The sequence below is a fragment of the Rousettus aegyptiacus genome, unplaced genomic scaffold (assembly GCF_014176215.1).
Source record: "Rousettus aegyptiacus isolate mRouAeg1 unplaced genomic scaffold, mRouAeg1.p scaffold_m13_p_2, whole genome shotgun sequence".
Lineage (NCBI taxonomy): Eukaryota > Metazoa > Chordata > Mammalia > Chiroptera > Pteropodidae > Rousettus > Rousettus aegyptiacus.
This window is the reverse complement of record NW_023416295.1, coordinates 166,764,296-166,776,860: the sequence shown is the minus strand read 5'-3', so window position 1 is coordinate 166,776,860 and position 12,565 is coordinate 166,764,296. Positions and strand designations below refer to the sequence as shown.

The 12,565-nt window shown below is 50.4% G+C and overlaps 1 protein-coding gene and 1 long non-coding RNA gene across 8 annotated transcripts in view; one reads left to right on the top strand and one right to left on the bottom strand.

Annotated features, from left to right (window-relative positions):
- Nucleotides 1-12,565, top strand: part of LARGE1 (LARGE xylosyl- and glucuronyltransferase 1) — a 477,871-nt gene that overhangs the window by 457,563 nt on the left and 7,743 nt on the right. For all 7 annotated transcript variants that reach the window (XM_016161642.2, XM_036236072.1, XM_016161640.2 and 4 more), the window contains one exon: nucleotides 11,073-11,219. In XM_016161642.2, coding sequence (XP_016017128.1) covers nucleotides 11,073-11,219 — 147 coding nt within the window. The remainder of the gene's footprint in view (nucleotides 1-11,072; nucleotides 11,220-12,565) is intronic.
- LOC107519216 overlaps nucleotides 8,249-12,565 on the bottom strand; it is a 105,834-nt gene continuing 101,517 nt past the window's right edge. The window contains exon 6 of the long non-coding RNA XR_001599053.2: nucleotides 8,249-8,859. This is a non-coding gene — a long non-coding RNA (uncharacterized LOC107519216). The remainder of the gene's footprint in view (nucleotides 8,860-12,565) is intronic.

Genomic DNA, 12,565 nt, shown 5'->3' with positions numbered 1-12,565 from the left:
CACATCACCAGTCTGTGACCTCTAACCTAGGTAGTTCCTAGGCACCAGAATTTTGAGAACTAGGAAGGAATACGATTCTATCAGAAGCCCCAAATAATCATACACTGTCCTTTTCAGACGAAGATAAACGTATTGACTTGCCATTGGCTTAAGGAATACTTTTTCCAAGGGAGTGGGACGGATTTGCTTCTGATCCAGACACTAAAAGTAGGTGTTTTTTGTGACCAGTGACATAGCATTGGTTTGGGTTGAGGTTAAGGGTATCATTTACTGAAGTGGCCGTGGACCCTAAAAGGCCAGGGGACCCTTCTAGAGACTGACTTCTTCAGCATAGACTTCTTCCAAAAAAATGCTCTAACCAAACGCTGTTAAACTATTAATGTTTAAAATGATGATCGTTTTAATTTTTCGAGCCCTTACTATGTACCAGCAACTCTGCCAGGGGCTTCGTATGTATCACCTGTGTTCTTCACACTTCTCTGTGAGGTGTAATTACAGGTGACCAAGCCGAGGTGCCGGAGAGGTTAAATCTTAGTGTCAGAGGAGGAAGGTGGCCTTCCCTCTATGACAGCCTGCTCACTTACAGAAAGAGCCAGATCACTCTGAAACCCCCGGACGCCAGAGCAGGCTGATTGGCAGCCCTCTCGTTGGACCCCCCAAACACTTACTCATGTCACCCTTTTTGGGGCCTGCTTGGGTACCAGAAAAAGTTCAGCTTCCTAAGCTCCCTGAACAGTTGCTTAGCAACCAGCTAATATTACAGCAAAAGCAAACAGATCCATTGGAAAATAATTAAATCAGTTATATGCATGGACATGACTACCAAGGTTCACTAAAGTCTCTCTCCCACCCTTTCACTTTTCCTTCTAAAGAGCGAGCTTAGAAATGTGCAGCTTTCACTCTCGAGTCCAGAAATGGCAAGTGAAATTCAGCGAGGCACAGTAGACCTGCTTTCGCATTCAGGTTCTGGCGCACATATCAAGTATTATGTGACTTCGAGAAGCTTACTCCGTCTCCCCACCCCTCTGTTTCCTCCATCAGTGAAGGGGCTAATAATAGCCTCTCGTGGGGGTATAGTAGGCACTCAGCAAGAGTGAATTTTCTGTCCTATGGCATACTCACTGGACTTGGTATTGGACTCGTTCACCAGGCGCCTGCCCCCGCCCCCACCCCCAACTGTTGCAAACCCTGCCACCTTGAGTACAGCCCCGGTCACTTCGTAAAACCATTTCAGTTTTCCTTCTTATAAAATGAGAAACTATAAGCTTAGAAAATATTTAGCGAGCACCTACTATGTGCCAGGCCGTGCGCTGCACGTTCAGACCTGCATGTAATGCTGAGCACTCGAACTCCTCACTCACTTGACCTTGGAAAGCTTCTCTAACTTCCTTCATCTGTGAAACGGGGATCACGTCATTTCTTCCCTCCTAAGATCCGGAGAAGATTAAGTATAACAGTATTTGAAAACACCTACCAAAACGCGTGGAACGTTCTTAGGGCATGAACATATGCATCACACGCCCGCTGCGGCCAGACACCGTGCCAGGCGCCAGGGCTGTCGCAGTGAGCAGAGCGGGCCAGGTTCCTTCTCCGTTCCCGCATTCAGGGGGCCCTGCAGTGGGAGGGGCTGCTGCTTCTCTTCCAGTGATCCGTATAGATACAGAGATAAAAGGTCTAGTTGCTCAGGCTCGCAGGCAGGTAACCCAGGGCGGGTGGGTGGGCAGGGAAGGCCTCGAAGACAGATGAGAGTTGAGTTCAGGCTTGAAGAGCTCATGGGTATAAAGGCATGAACGATCATGGCACGTTCAAGGAATGTTCCAGACTAACAGAGGGAGCAGAGGTGGGAACAGCTGCCCTCAGTTCCCCTCAGCTGGGGACGTGACACGTCCCTGAGACCGGCCGGTTCCTCGCCTCTTTCACTGACCCTGCAGAATCCTCATCTTGGTTTGAGGGCAGTTCTGCTTTGCTTTGCAGATGTTGCCTTGGCTTTCCAGGGAACAAACGTGCCACCCCGGGCAGAGACCACGTTCTGACAGTGGACAGGAATGACAGATTTCAGTTGTATTCTGTTCTTTCCAGGGTCTCTCATCACATAATTGTCCCTGGCACATAATGGCCTCTCTGTAAATGCTTGTTGGATGAGTGGAGGAATTTGAACAAGGCCAGTAGAAGTGGCACCAGCTGGCAGCCTGCCAAGGGACATTACCAGGTGGCATTTCCTTAGGTCAGTGTATCATCTCAATCTTACTATATAGAACATTTAACATTTATTGAGCACTTACTATGTGCCAGGCACTGTGACAAGCACTTTCACATGTATTTTGTCATTTAACCTCACAATTCATTGCATAGATAAGGTTGTTTAGCTTAAGTAACAAGCCCGCAGGCACAGCTGGCTTATCCTGGGCTTATCCAATGGCGGCGTTCTGTGCTGACCCTGTTTATAGATCCAATTGCCTGACGGGCCCATCTCCATCACTGTCATGATGGCCATGATCATCATCACAGATGGTGTTTATCAAGGGCATTCTATGCATTGGAAGACTGTCATAACCTCTCCACGAGGCAATCCATTTAATCCTCACAAAACCCCACAGCCCAGGTACCAAGAGTACCTGCAGCTCGCAGAGGAGAGAACTGTGGCACAGATATGTAACCTGCTCAAGAGTGTCCAGGTAGGGCCTGAATCCGGGCTGTGCGCCCAGAGCCATCTTCCTAATCTTGGAGCTACGCCCGGCCCTCCCGAGACCCCCAGCCAGCGCGTAACACCGTGCCAAGTGCAGAGAAAACGCTCCCCGATGCTTAGCTGTCCGTGGCCGTGAGCAGTAAACATCAGGACAATGGGGTGAATATGGATGTTGAGAATTACGTAAGGTAATGAATGCGGGGTCCCTAGCACAGAGCGTGGCACCATAAATTATACCTTTTTTTCTCTCTCTCTTTTAATTTGCCCCCAGAGCTCATGCTTAGCTTCTCTTTCTCTCCTACCTCACCCTGACGGACAGGCTGTCCCTCTGGATACGTTAACGCCATCAGTTTAGGAGCACAGCCCTTGCCGGGCTCTCCAGGTGACTCCACACCTCTGACCACATCCATCATGTGTGTGTTTTCCGTTTACACGTTCCGTGGGCAGCCCTCTCTCCCTCGTTCGCAAGTCCCGGCTGCTGTCCCCACACACCTCCTGACAGCCCATCTTCCAGGAACTCATTTCCTAGGCAACTGCGATAGAATCCGAGCAAACCTTATTACCTGGCCTCCGGCTCAGGGATGTGCAGAAAGGGCTGGGGTGGGCCGTACCTCCCCCGTCACCAGAGCAGACCGGCACAGCTCACCTCTGTCCCTTCCCGTCTGCCCGGAGGTCGGTGGCTGAGTCGTTGGCCATTGCCGTGGATGAAAGCCGTGCCTGCATCTAGTACTAGTGAAGCCAGGCCATTTCGGGGCGTGGGGCAGGTAGAGACAACAGGGCTTCTCATAGCCTCCCTGAGTCAGCGCGCACACGCGCACGTGCACACGCGGGCGCCCTTCCTCGCCCCTCACCGATGGATTATATCCGTGGCCGCTTTCGCACGGCTGCCGCTCACCATCTGTCACCTCCCTCACAGGTTCACTTTGTACCACTCCCACCAGTCCTAGCAATAAGCTGAAATCCGGAAAGGACAGAGAGATCTCAGACCCGAGTGTCAGCTTTCTCTTGAAGCAGGGATCACCCCAACGGCGCAGATCCCTCCTCGTGAGCAGCGTCATCACGGGAGAACACAGACGCACAGGCAGTCTGCGAAGGCAGGAAGGAAGGAAGCACCTGTTTACAGGTGCCCTCCGTGTACCAGGCACTGTGCTAGGCGCTTGACGCACGTTATCATTTTATGGCAACTTTGTCAACGATAAGTGCTTTAATTCCCGTTATTTAAGTGAGAAGATTAAAATGCAGAAGATAAACTTGTCCAAAGGCCCTATGTATTTGAGTGGCAGAACTACAAAACCATCTAGCTCTGTTTTTTTTTTCCCAAAAGGCACCCTTCATAGGACCATCCTCTCTGCCACATATGACAACTACAGATTGATTCCCTGGACGTTTATTGGGTGCCTACTGTGTGCCTGGAACTGGGCCCGAGTTAGAAACACATCCCCAAACAAGGCTCCCCTGACCTCAAGCCCAGTGGAGCCGATAGGGACCTAAGCGGGCAGCCTGTATGTTATCATCTCTGCCACCACCTGCCATCCCCGGTGACAGATACAGCCCAGGATGAACCAGTCCCATAGGAGATGCAGGCCTGTCATCAAAAGGGACACATCCAGGTCAGCAGAGGTGGGCGAGGGAGGTGCAGGGAGGCGCGCTCCTCTCATGGCAAAGCCTCCAGCGACGGAGCGATGCTGTCGCCGTTTCCAAAACAGATGGACACTCCAGCGCAGATCCCCTCCTCCCACCCCCTGTTAATATAACTTTCATGTAAGTCCCTGGGAACCTGAATGAGGAGAGCTTGGCTTCCTTACAACCTGGGTTTGATTAAAGGATGGCTCTCTGACATTGGACGCTGTGGACCGGGCGGTGGAAATCCAAGGCTCTGAGAGGCGATAAGCCTCATTCTCGCCTGGCATTCCGACAGCGGCCCCAGTGCCTTCGCCCCAGGGCGCCCCGCAGTTTGTCACGAGCCAGCATCAGCCTCGCTGTTCGTGGCACTCCCCCAAAGAAGTTGGCTTGGCCAATTCTGTGTCGGGAGCAGAAGCTAACATAGGCAGAGCTTGCGGGTTCCCTCCCCTGCCCAAGGAGGCGAGACAAGAGGTACCTGAAGGGTAACCAGCATCCACAGGGCTGATGCACCAGGCACTAACCCTGATCAAAGCCAGGGAGAGTGGGGAGATGCTCTCCGGAATTCTGGGGTGGTGGTCTCGAGCTAAGGACAGAGGGAGTGGTCTTTAGCTCCACATGCAAAGAGGTGTCAAGAAAGATGAGAATGGAGACGAAGTCTGTTTGATTAGACAACGAGGGTGGCAATGCTGGCCCGGGCCAGATCCATGGAGTCAATGGCAGACTATAGTAGTTTGAGAAGTGCGTGGGTGGTAAAGAAAGGAAATTTCCAGTGTTGGAGGCTCAGGAAGCCAGTAGGTCGATGCACATGTCTGTACGTCTTCATGCACAGCCTGTGCGCTGGCCTCGGCCACACTTAGCCACTACGAGGTAGGGTCTGCCATCGGGACGAGATTGCTATTTAAGGAACACAAGCGCGCAGGCCGCAGCCTGCTGCCTTCTCCCTCCCTCCCATTTCTAACCGCTCTCCCGCCAGCTACCGGCTCCACGAGCTCCAAGAAGCTCATTGCTCCAATTGCAAAGTCACCACCTTAAGAGACGTGGACCAAATAGATTCTATGATTTTTGATCATTCCAGGTTATTTCTAGGCTGGTGCAGTCTAAGTTAATACAATGATGATGATGATGATGATGATGAAGATGATGATAGCTACTAGCTCGTTTATTTAACCTCTTAATTTTAACATCTTTATCAGTAAACTGGGAATACTCATACCTTACAGGTGGCAATGATTAAAGAAGTAATGTATATAAAGCCCTTAGCACAGGGAATACTGAACACACGTAAGCACTTTTATGACCATTTACCGACCACCTAAAACGTAACAGGCATGCTCTGAGAAATTCACTTCCCCAAACCTTACATGGTTTCTTATTTCCAAAGCTTTGCAAATACCTAGGACCCCGTCTCCTGACTGGCTGACTCCTGCTGCTCTGTCAGAACACAGCCGAGTGACGGGAGGCACTCCGACCGCATCAGGGAGCCCGCACTCTGTCTCCCTGCGCTTTGAGCTCTGGAAAGACCGCGGTTGCATCTGTTTATTCAGCTCTGTACCTGATAGCGATGTCTGGCTTCATAACTATTCATGAATGAATGAATATGTCATCTTAGTTCTCTGAATAGCCAAAACTGTGACATATTGATCATTATCAAGATGAGGAAACAAGAGTTCAGAAAGTCGCCCGTGATTACACCATGAGTGAAGCAATAGAGTTAAGATAGGAGCTACATACATCGCCCGATTTAAAAAATTATGCTCTTTTTCTCCCTATTCAGCCTCCCTTCAAACCGGCATCCCCTGAGAGAGATCCCGCCCTCAAGTGTGTTGAAAATAGTTTTAGTTGGCTTTTCCTAAAACATCAGACTATCTGGCCACATTGGTACGTGAACCCATGCATCGCTGTGCAGCTGGGGTCAAAGAGCATAAAGATGCTGGGCACGGCCCCCCGAGTCATCTCGTCTCCCGCCCTTCTCCCTTCTCCCTCCTTGTGTCTCCCCAGCACCGACGCCTGGTGGCCCCCCTGACTGAGCCTCCCGCCTGTCCTGACCCCACCAGCCCACACATCACCGGCCTGGCCCTGCAGCCATCGGAGTTTGCCCCAAACAGGAGAGAATTCCAAAACCATTTCTCTCTATTTAAACTCGACTGTGCTTTCTCATTTTTCTTTATATCATGTGGCCCTCACAAACACCCTCTGAGAGCCATGCTGCTGTCATCGTCCCCATCTTTACAGATATGAAAACTGTGGACCAAAGAGGTTAAGTCATTAGCCAGGGCGCAAACCTCAGCAGCCTGGCCCCAGGGGCCTCGCTCCACCCCTGAGCGGCTGAAGTCCTAAGAGCTGTGCTGTGTATCCCTCTTTCTCATTTCTCTGAGACATTTTCCCATCATCTCTTCATGCCAGGTACCTGGGCTGTTCCCCTGGTGACAGAGACCTGCCCAGTAAGGCAAAGGATGGAATTAAAGAGAGACAGCTGGAGAGAGGGAGGGTGCGTGTGTGCCTGTGTGTGCACATGGTAGAAACTTCCGGGACCAGTCTCGAGTTTTTGGTCATTTTAAACTCCAGGAAGCCCATCTACCTAACAGTCTATCCTTTCATGCTGTTCTTTTGACTTAACACTGATCCCCATAAGAGCCTCTAGTCTGCCACCTCCACCCCGTCGGCTGGCACCAGAAGCCAGAGACTCACTCACATTCCCTCCCCTGTTCTCCTGTTCTACCAGGTGGCAGCAACACAGGCTATGAACTGGGTGAGTCAGAGGAGAGGCCGAAGGAGGAAGATACACAGGACAGGAGACTGGGGTCTTCAAACGTAGATGTTGCTCGGCTCAGTCAGGAACACTTGAACAGTTTTTGGCATGAGGGAGGACTCAGCTGGCTGGAGACTGAGATCTAATAAACTCTTTCCATAGACAAGTAGGCTGGCAAGCCAGAAATCTGTCCCGGTGGCAGCAATCTGTTGCCTTTTCTGAGTCCTCTGCTCTCTCAATTTCTTGCCATAGCCTCCCTCTCCCCCCATGCGCTGACCCAGGAAAGAGGGAGGGGACTCATTTGTCAATCAGTTGTCAGGCTCTAAAGTGATTCAACCTGACAGCAGTCCTGATTGACAAGAGATACGCGTTACCATCTCCATGTTACAGACGGGGAACCTGTGACCAGGAGAATTTGAGCATAGTGCCCAAGATGAGAAGAGAAGGTGACAGACAGAATTTGAACCTGGCTGGCTCCGAATCACTCGTATTTGCTCTGCTTTCCATTATATAAGCAGGGGTATGAATTACTTCAGTAGATACCTAAGGTTTCTTTGAAGAGTTATTCAGTCCAAAAATACTATAGTAGGTTTGTGAATTTTTTTGATAGGATTTTGGACAAGAAGCAAGGACAACGTATCAATCAGAGAAACAGAACCAGCTGGGTGAATGGATGCATGGATGGATGGAAAGATAGTTATTTTAAGGAATTATGGGGATTGGCAAGTCTGAATCCATAGGACAGGCCCATAGGCTGGAAATGCAAGCAGAATTTCTATGTTCTAGTTTTGAGGCAGAATGCCTGTTTTTCCAGCAAAGTTCAGTTTTCGCTCTGAAGGCCTTCAACTGATTGGATGAGGCCCACCTGCACTGAGGGCGAGGGCCATTCTTTAAAGTCAGTTGATCCTAAATGTTCATTACATCCACAGGGTACTTCAACAGCAACATCTATACAAACTTCCAACCAAACAGCTGGGCATCATAGCCCAGCCCAGCTGACACATACAGAGAACCGCCCCAGGCAGCAGCCACCCCATACTCAGTGTTTAATGTTTGCCGGGCGTGGCACCGAGCTCTTCCACGTGCTCTTGTGCTTTTCTTTGTCAAAATGTTTAACAAGAGCATGAACTCCGAGACTCAGAATGGATAAAGAGACTTGCCCAGGGCGATCGGCGGAGTCAGAGGGAGAAACCAGGTTAGCCTGATTGCTACTGTGTCAGACCGCCTTCTGAAATTTTCAATTTTAATTAATCCTTATTTAATAATCTGAGAGGGATGAATGAAGTGACCCAAAGTCACTCAGCTTGTCAGGGCTGACTGCAGAATTCAGGTTTCTGGGCTCTCACCTCACCAGGCTGCCCCTCTGTTTCCAGAAGATTCTGCATTTGAAACGCTCCATCCACTGCAGGACTTGTTTCCACATACGTGGTGGCAGCAAATTATACAACCCTAGAAGGTTGGCAAGCCCCAGCCAGGGTGGGACGTACCGACCAGACAGGACAGAAGGCCCAGGCTCTTCCTGCCACCTCAATGAGCAGATGTGCTCAGGGACATCACCCCGAAACCACTTTATTGAGTCTGAAATGGACCTATCTAGTGACAAATCCATTTTCGTGGCAGTCGGTGTTTCAGTGAGATTAAAGGGAGTTTGCAGGCAGCAGGGATGCTTTCTGTGCAGAGGGAGAGAAGGCTTTCTAGGACTCCTCTTGGTAAGGATGCTGCTCACCGGCTCTGCTCGCTTGGCCTCGCATTGTCGGTCCGGGTCGTTGGGTTGCAGGCAACAGAAATCAGACATAGGCGGCTTAATTAAAAAGAAATTAAAGGAAGACAAAACAAAAAGCAGCTGAGTGGTAAATCTTATGAGATCGACATAGGATTTTTAAAACCAACACTCGAGACCATACTTAACCCAGACAGCTCTGGACCCCTCTGCAGCAAAATTTCAGAAGCTTCTAGAGGGCTGCCTGATATTAGTACAGGTCAGCTCCATGGTTTCCAAGTCTCTGCATCTCTGTTCAAATTTCTGAGAGTGGGAAATGGATTTGCTCAGCTTGAGTCAGCTGTCTGCCTCTGAACACTCGGCTCTGACCGGGGCTCCCTGTAGGGCTGCATAGCTCAGGGAGCTGCCCTTATGTACAGGGGCCATGAAAGGGGGAGTTATCTTTGAGCAGGGCACGAGAAGAGGTGGCTACTAGAACAACCATGATGGTGACAGTAATTTGAGGCTTTTATAGATGGAGACATCACATTTCTAGATCTCTGCATCTATCGTGAGTTTGTATATACACTTGCCCATTCTGCTTATAGTTTAGCCCTCCTAGCCTCTCAGTCCATATCCAGCCCCAGCTCTGCCTACGTGGAGTGAAGGATTATATGAAAAAGAATGCCTGGCCGTGGATGAGGACCTCTTGGCTGTTTGAAAACTGCGAAGTCATTGATCAGAGAGACAAGAATGCGGGCCAGAACAGGCTGACTCAACCCTCGGGTCCTCCAGCCGGCTAAGTATAGCTCACCCAGATTCTATCCGGGTGTCACCCCTTCTGACTCGCCCCTGAAATAGTGACACAAGGGCCATGTATCATTTAGTAGATAGTTAACGTCAGGATAATTATAAAGCGTGAACTACAAACGATACTCGGAGGATTCTAACATCAGATTCCAGTCTCTCTCTTAACGATCCTCTCTCCCCTGGGAGCTCGTGGGACCCCTTAACCAAGGGAGATTTCTGAGACTGTTCTTTTTCTGATCTGGTCCATATTCCCCCTCTTCATTCGTTGATACCAAGCCCTGCCGATGTCCTTCTTAACCGCCACCCTGTTCTCACCCCACCCCGCCCTCGGCTGGCAGTCCCTTCCTGGCAGCATGACAGCTCTTTGCAGGTCAGCCCTAGTCGTCGCTTTTGCAAGGGCGCAAAGCTCTGTTGAGTCGAGTGACTTCAGTAATACAGCCCTGGAGCGCTGCTGCTTCCGGCATTGCGCAGAACGCCTTCCAGGGCCTCGCGTGACCCCACGGGAGACGGCTTTGTCTATTTCAGAGATGACGAGTTTCCCCATGCCGGCCTTGAGTCCTAGAGTCAGTGGTCTAAGGAAGGCAGACTGGAGGACCAAGGTCATGGCCAGAAGAGGTTTTGAAAGACCGAGCCGGGGGACAAGGACAGCACTGCCATGTGACAGTGACCATTTGTTGCCTTGCGTCTGCCGTGTGCCAGGTGTGCCACCCCGCACTGGTGTCACCTTGTTCAGCCTTCGCAACACCTCCAAGACGGAGAGAGTATCGCTCTGTTTTAGGGAGGAGAAACCTGAGGCTGCGAGAAGCTACATTAATTGCCTAGTACGGCGAGAGCCAGAGCCACAGAGCCAGGGTTGACATTCTGCCTGTGTTTATTACACGCCGCCTCCTCTGTGGCCCTCTCTGGGCCTTTCTCCTTTGGTAACTGATGACCACAGAGCTCGAAACTGGCAAACAAATCCTGAGGAAAAGGCGCTGGGTCTCAGAGGAGCAGAGCAGGCCAGGCTCAAAGGCAGGAGGGAACACGAGGATGGAGAGCTTTCCACTACTACATGTGGTACCAGAACTGGGTGCTGGCTGCACGGGGTGGATGTGGCTAGTTTGAAGTCTCAGGGTCTGGAGCATTCAAGGGGTTGAGGAGTCAGAAATGAGACCCGGAAATGGCCAGTTTGGTGATATCTCATCAGATGTATATCCAGCTGCTCCTGCGTGGCCAGTCTAGTGGTCTCCACCCGTGAAGCCTTGGAGACCCACCTGCTGTATCTGGTTCTGACAGGGCCGTGCACTGCAGAAGGGAGGGAGGGTCCCCCTGCCCTCTATTCTTTCTCCAGGAGGACTGTTTTCTGGCGCAGAGACAGCAGTTCTACTCTGCCTTCCAGAGTGATATTGGACAAGCTGCTTGGCCTCCCTGGGCCTCAGTTTTCCTGTCTTCAACCCGAGACGCTGACTTGGGCTTTCTCTCCTACACCTGCCTGAGCCAACCACCTCCCTGCCCTCTCGTTTCAGGAAGTCTGTCATCCAGCTTGACCTCGCCAACACCAAGAAAGCGATGATCGTCCCCGCATTTGAGACGCTGCGCTACCGGCTCTCTTTCCCCAAGTCGAAAGCGGAGTTGCTGTCAATGCTGGACATGGGGACTCTGTTCACATTCAGGTGGGTGGCCCTCACTGCTGCCCCCTGGGGGTGCCTGGAGGCCTTCTTGCTTGCAGGAAACCCAGACTCCAAATCCGTTGGCCCAGGGGTTTTGTCCTAGCCTTAGACCACTGTAAGGCCAAGAAAAAACACCAGTGACCCCAAACTGTGTCCTTGGAATGTTCCTTCCCACATGCCATGTATTTTGTTTTAAACATGGCGACAGGCATTGTGTGTCCAGATGGAAGGACAGGAATAGGAAATTCAACTTCTTATTCTGTCCTTGATTCAGTTTAGGATCCTGCTCCTGTCTTGTGGTTCTGAGTTCTCTCTTTTGTTTGCTTGTTCATTCATTCATCAGGTAAGCGGGTTTCGCCGGCTTTGACCGCTGTTTCCTGTTTTCTTGTCGTGTTTTTGTGAGTGGTCTGTCCTTCGAGATCCTCAGCCCTGGAACTAGCCACAAGCAGTAGCTTCAACAACTAAAGTGGTCAGAGTGACTCCAAGATTGGACACACCACATGTGGCAGCTGACTTTGCTGTTGCCCAAGTGACAGTTTCAGACACACTGCTCGCTTTCCTGATGTCCCAGGCCCCTGCGTCCTACAGGAACATCATAGGGGTGCCACCCTACCACGTGACCAGGCAGTCTCTAGAGCTGCCCCCTGGGGCAAGTCGGAATCCTGCTGGGTCTCTTGACAGAGCTGTGTGAAGAAAGAGGTGTGGCTTCTGCCTGCTCCTATTTTAAAGAGAGGCCTCCGTTTCTAACAAAATGCAAGTGGCCAATACTTCCTTTGAGCTTAAAAAAAAACATACATTTCTAGGCAATCTGAATTATAATGGAAAAATTGGAATAGTAACTTAGGTTTTCATGCCACTATTAAGTTACTGGAAGTTTCTAGAAGGCTTTCTCAAACTTTATTTTGCGAAAAGAACTATGAGATCGGTTATTCATTGAACTATTCAGAGACCATCCTTCTTCACCTTTTATACAGATCAGTAAACTGAGGGGTGTAGGGATTCCTGGGGGAGCAACGACTCAACTCCAGCCCTCTTTCTCTGTCTAGAATTCCGGGAAGTGGCCTGAAAGAACTTATATCTCCACAAACCAAGCCTTCTTTCTTTTAAGAAAGAAATAATAACAGCTACCATTTACTGAGTGCACACCATGTACCGGGCAGTGTGATCAGCTCATTTAATCCTCACGACAAATCTATCAGGCAGATACTATTATCCCCATTTTACAGATAAAGAAACTGAGGCTCTGAGAGGCTAAATAACTTCCCCGGAGACACACAGTACATGGCAGACATGGATTCGGCCCAGGTCTGAGGAACTACAGAGCCTATGCTCTTGACCTACATACCGTC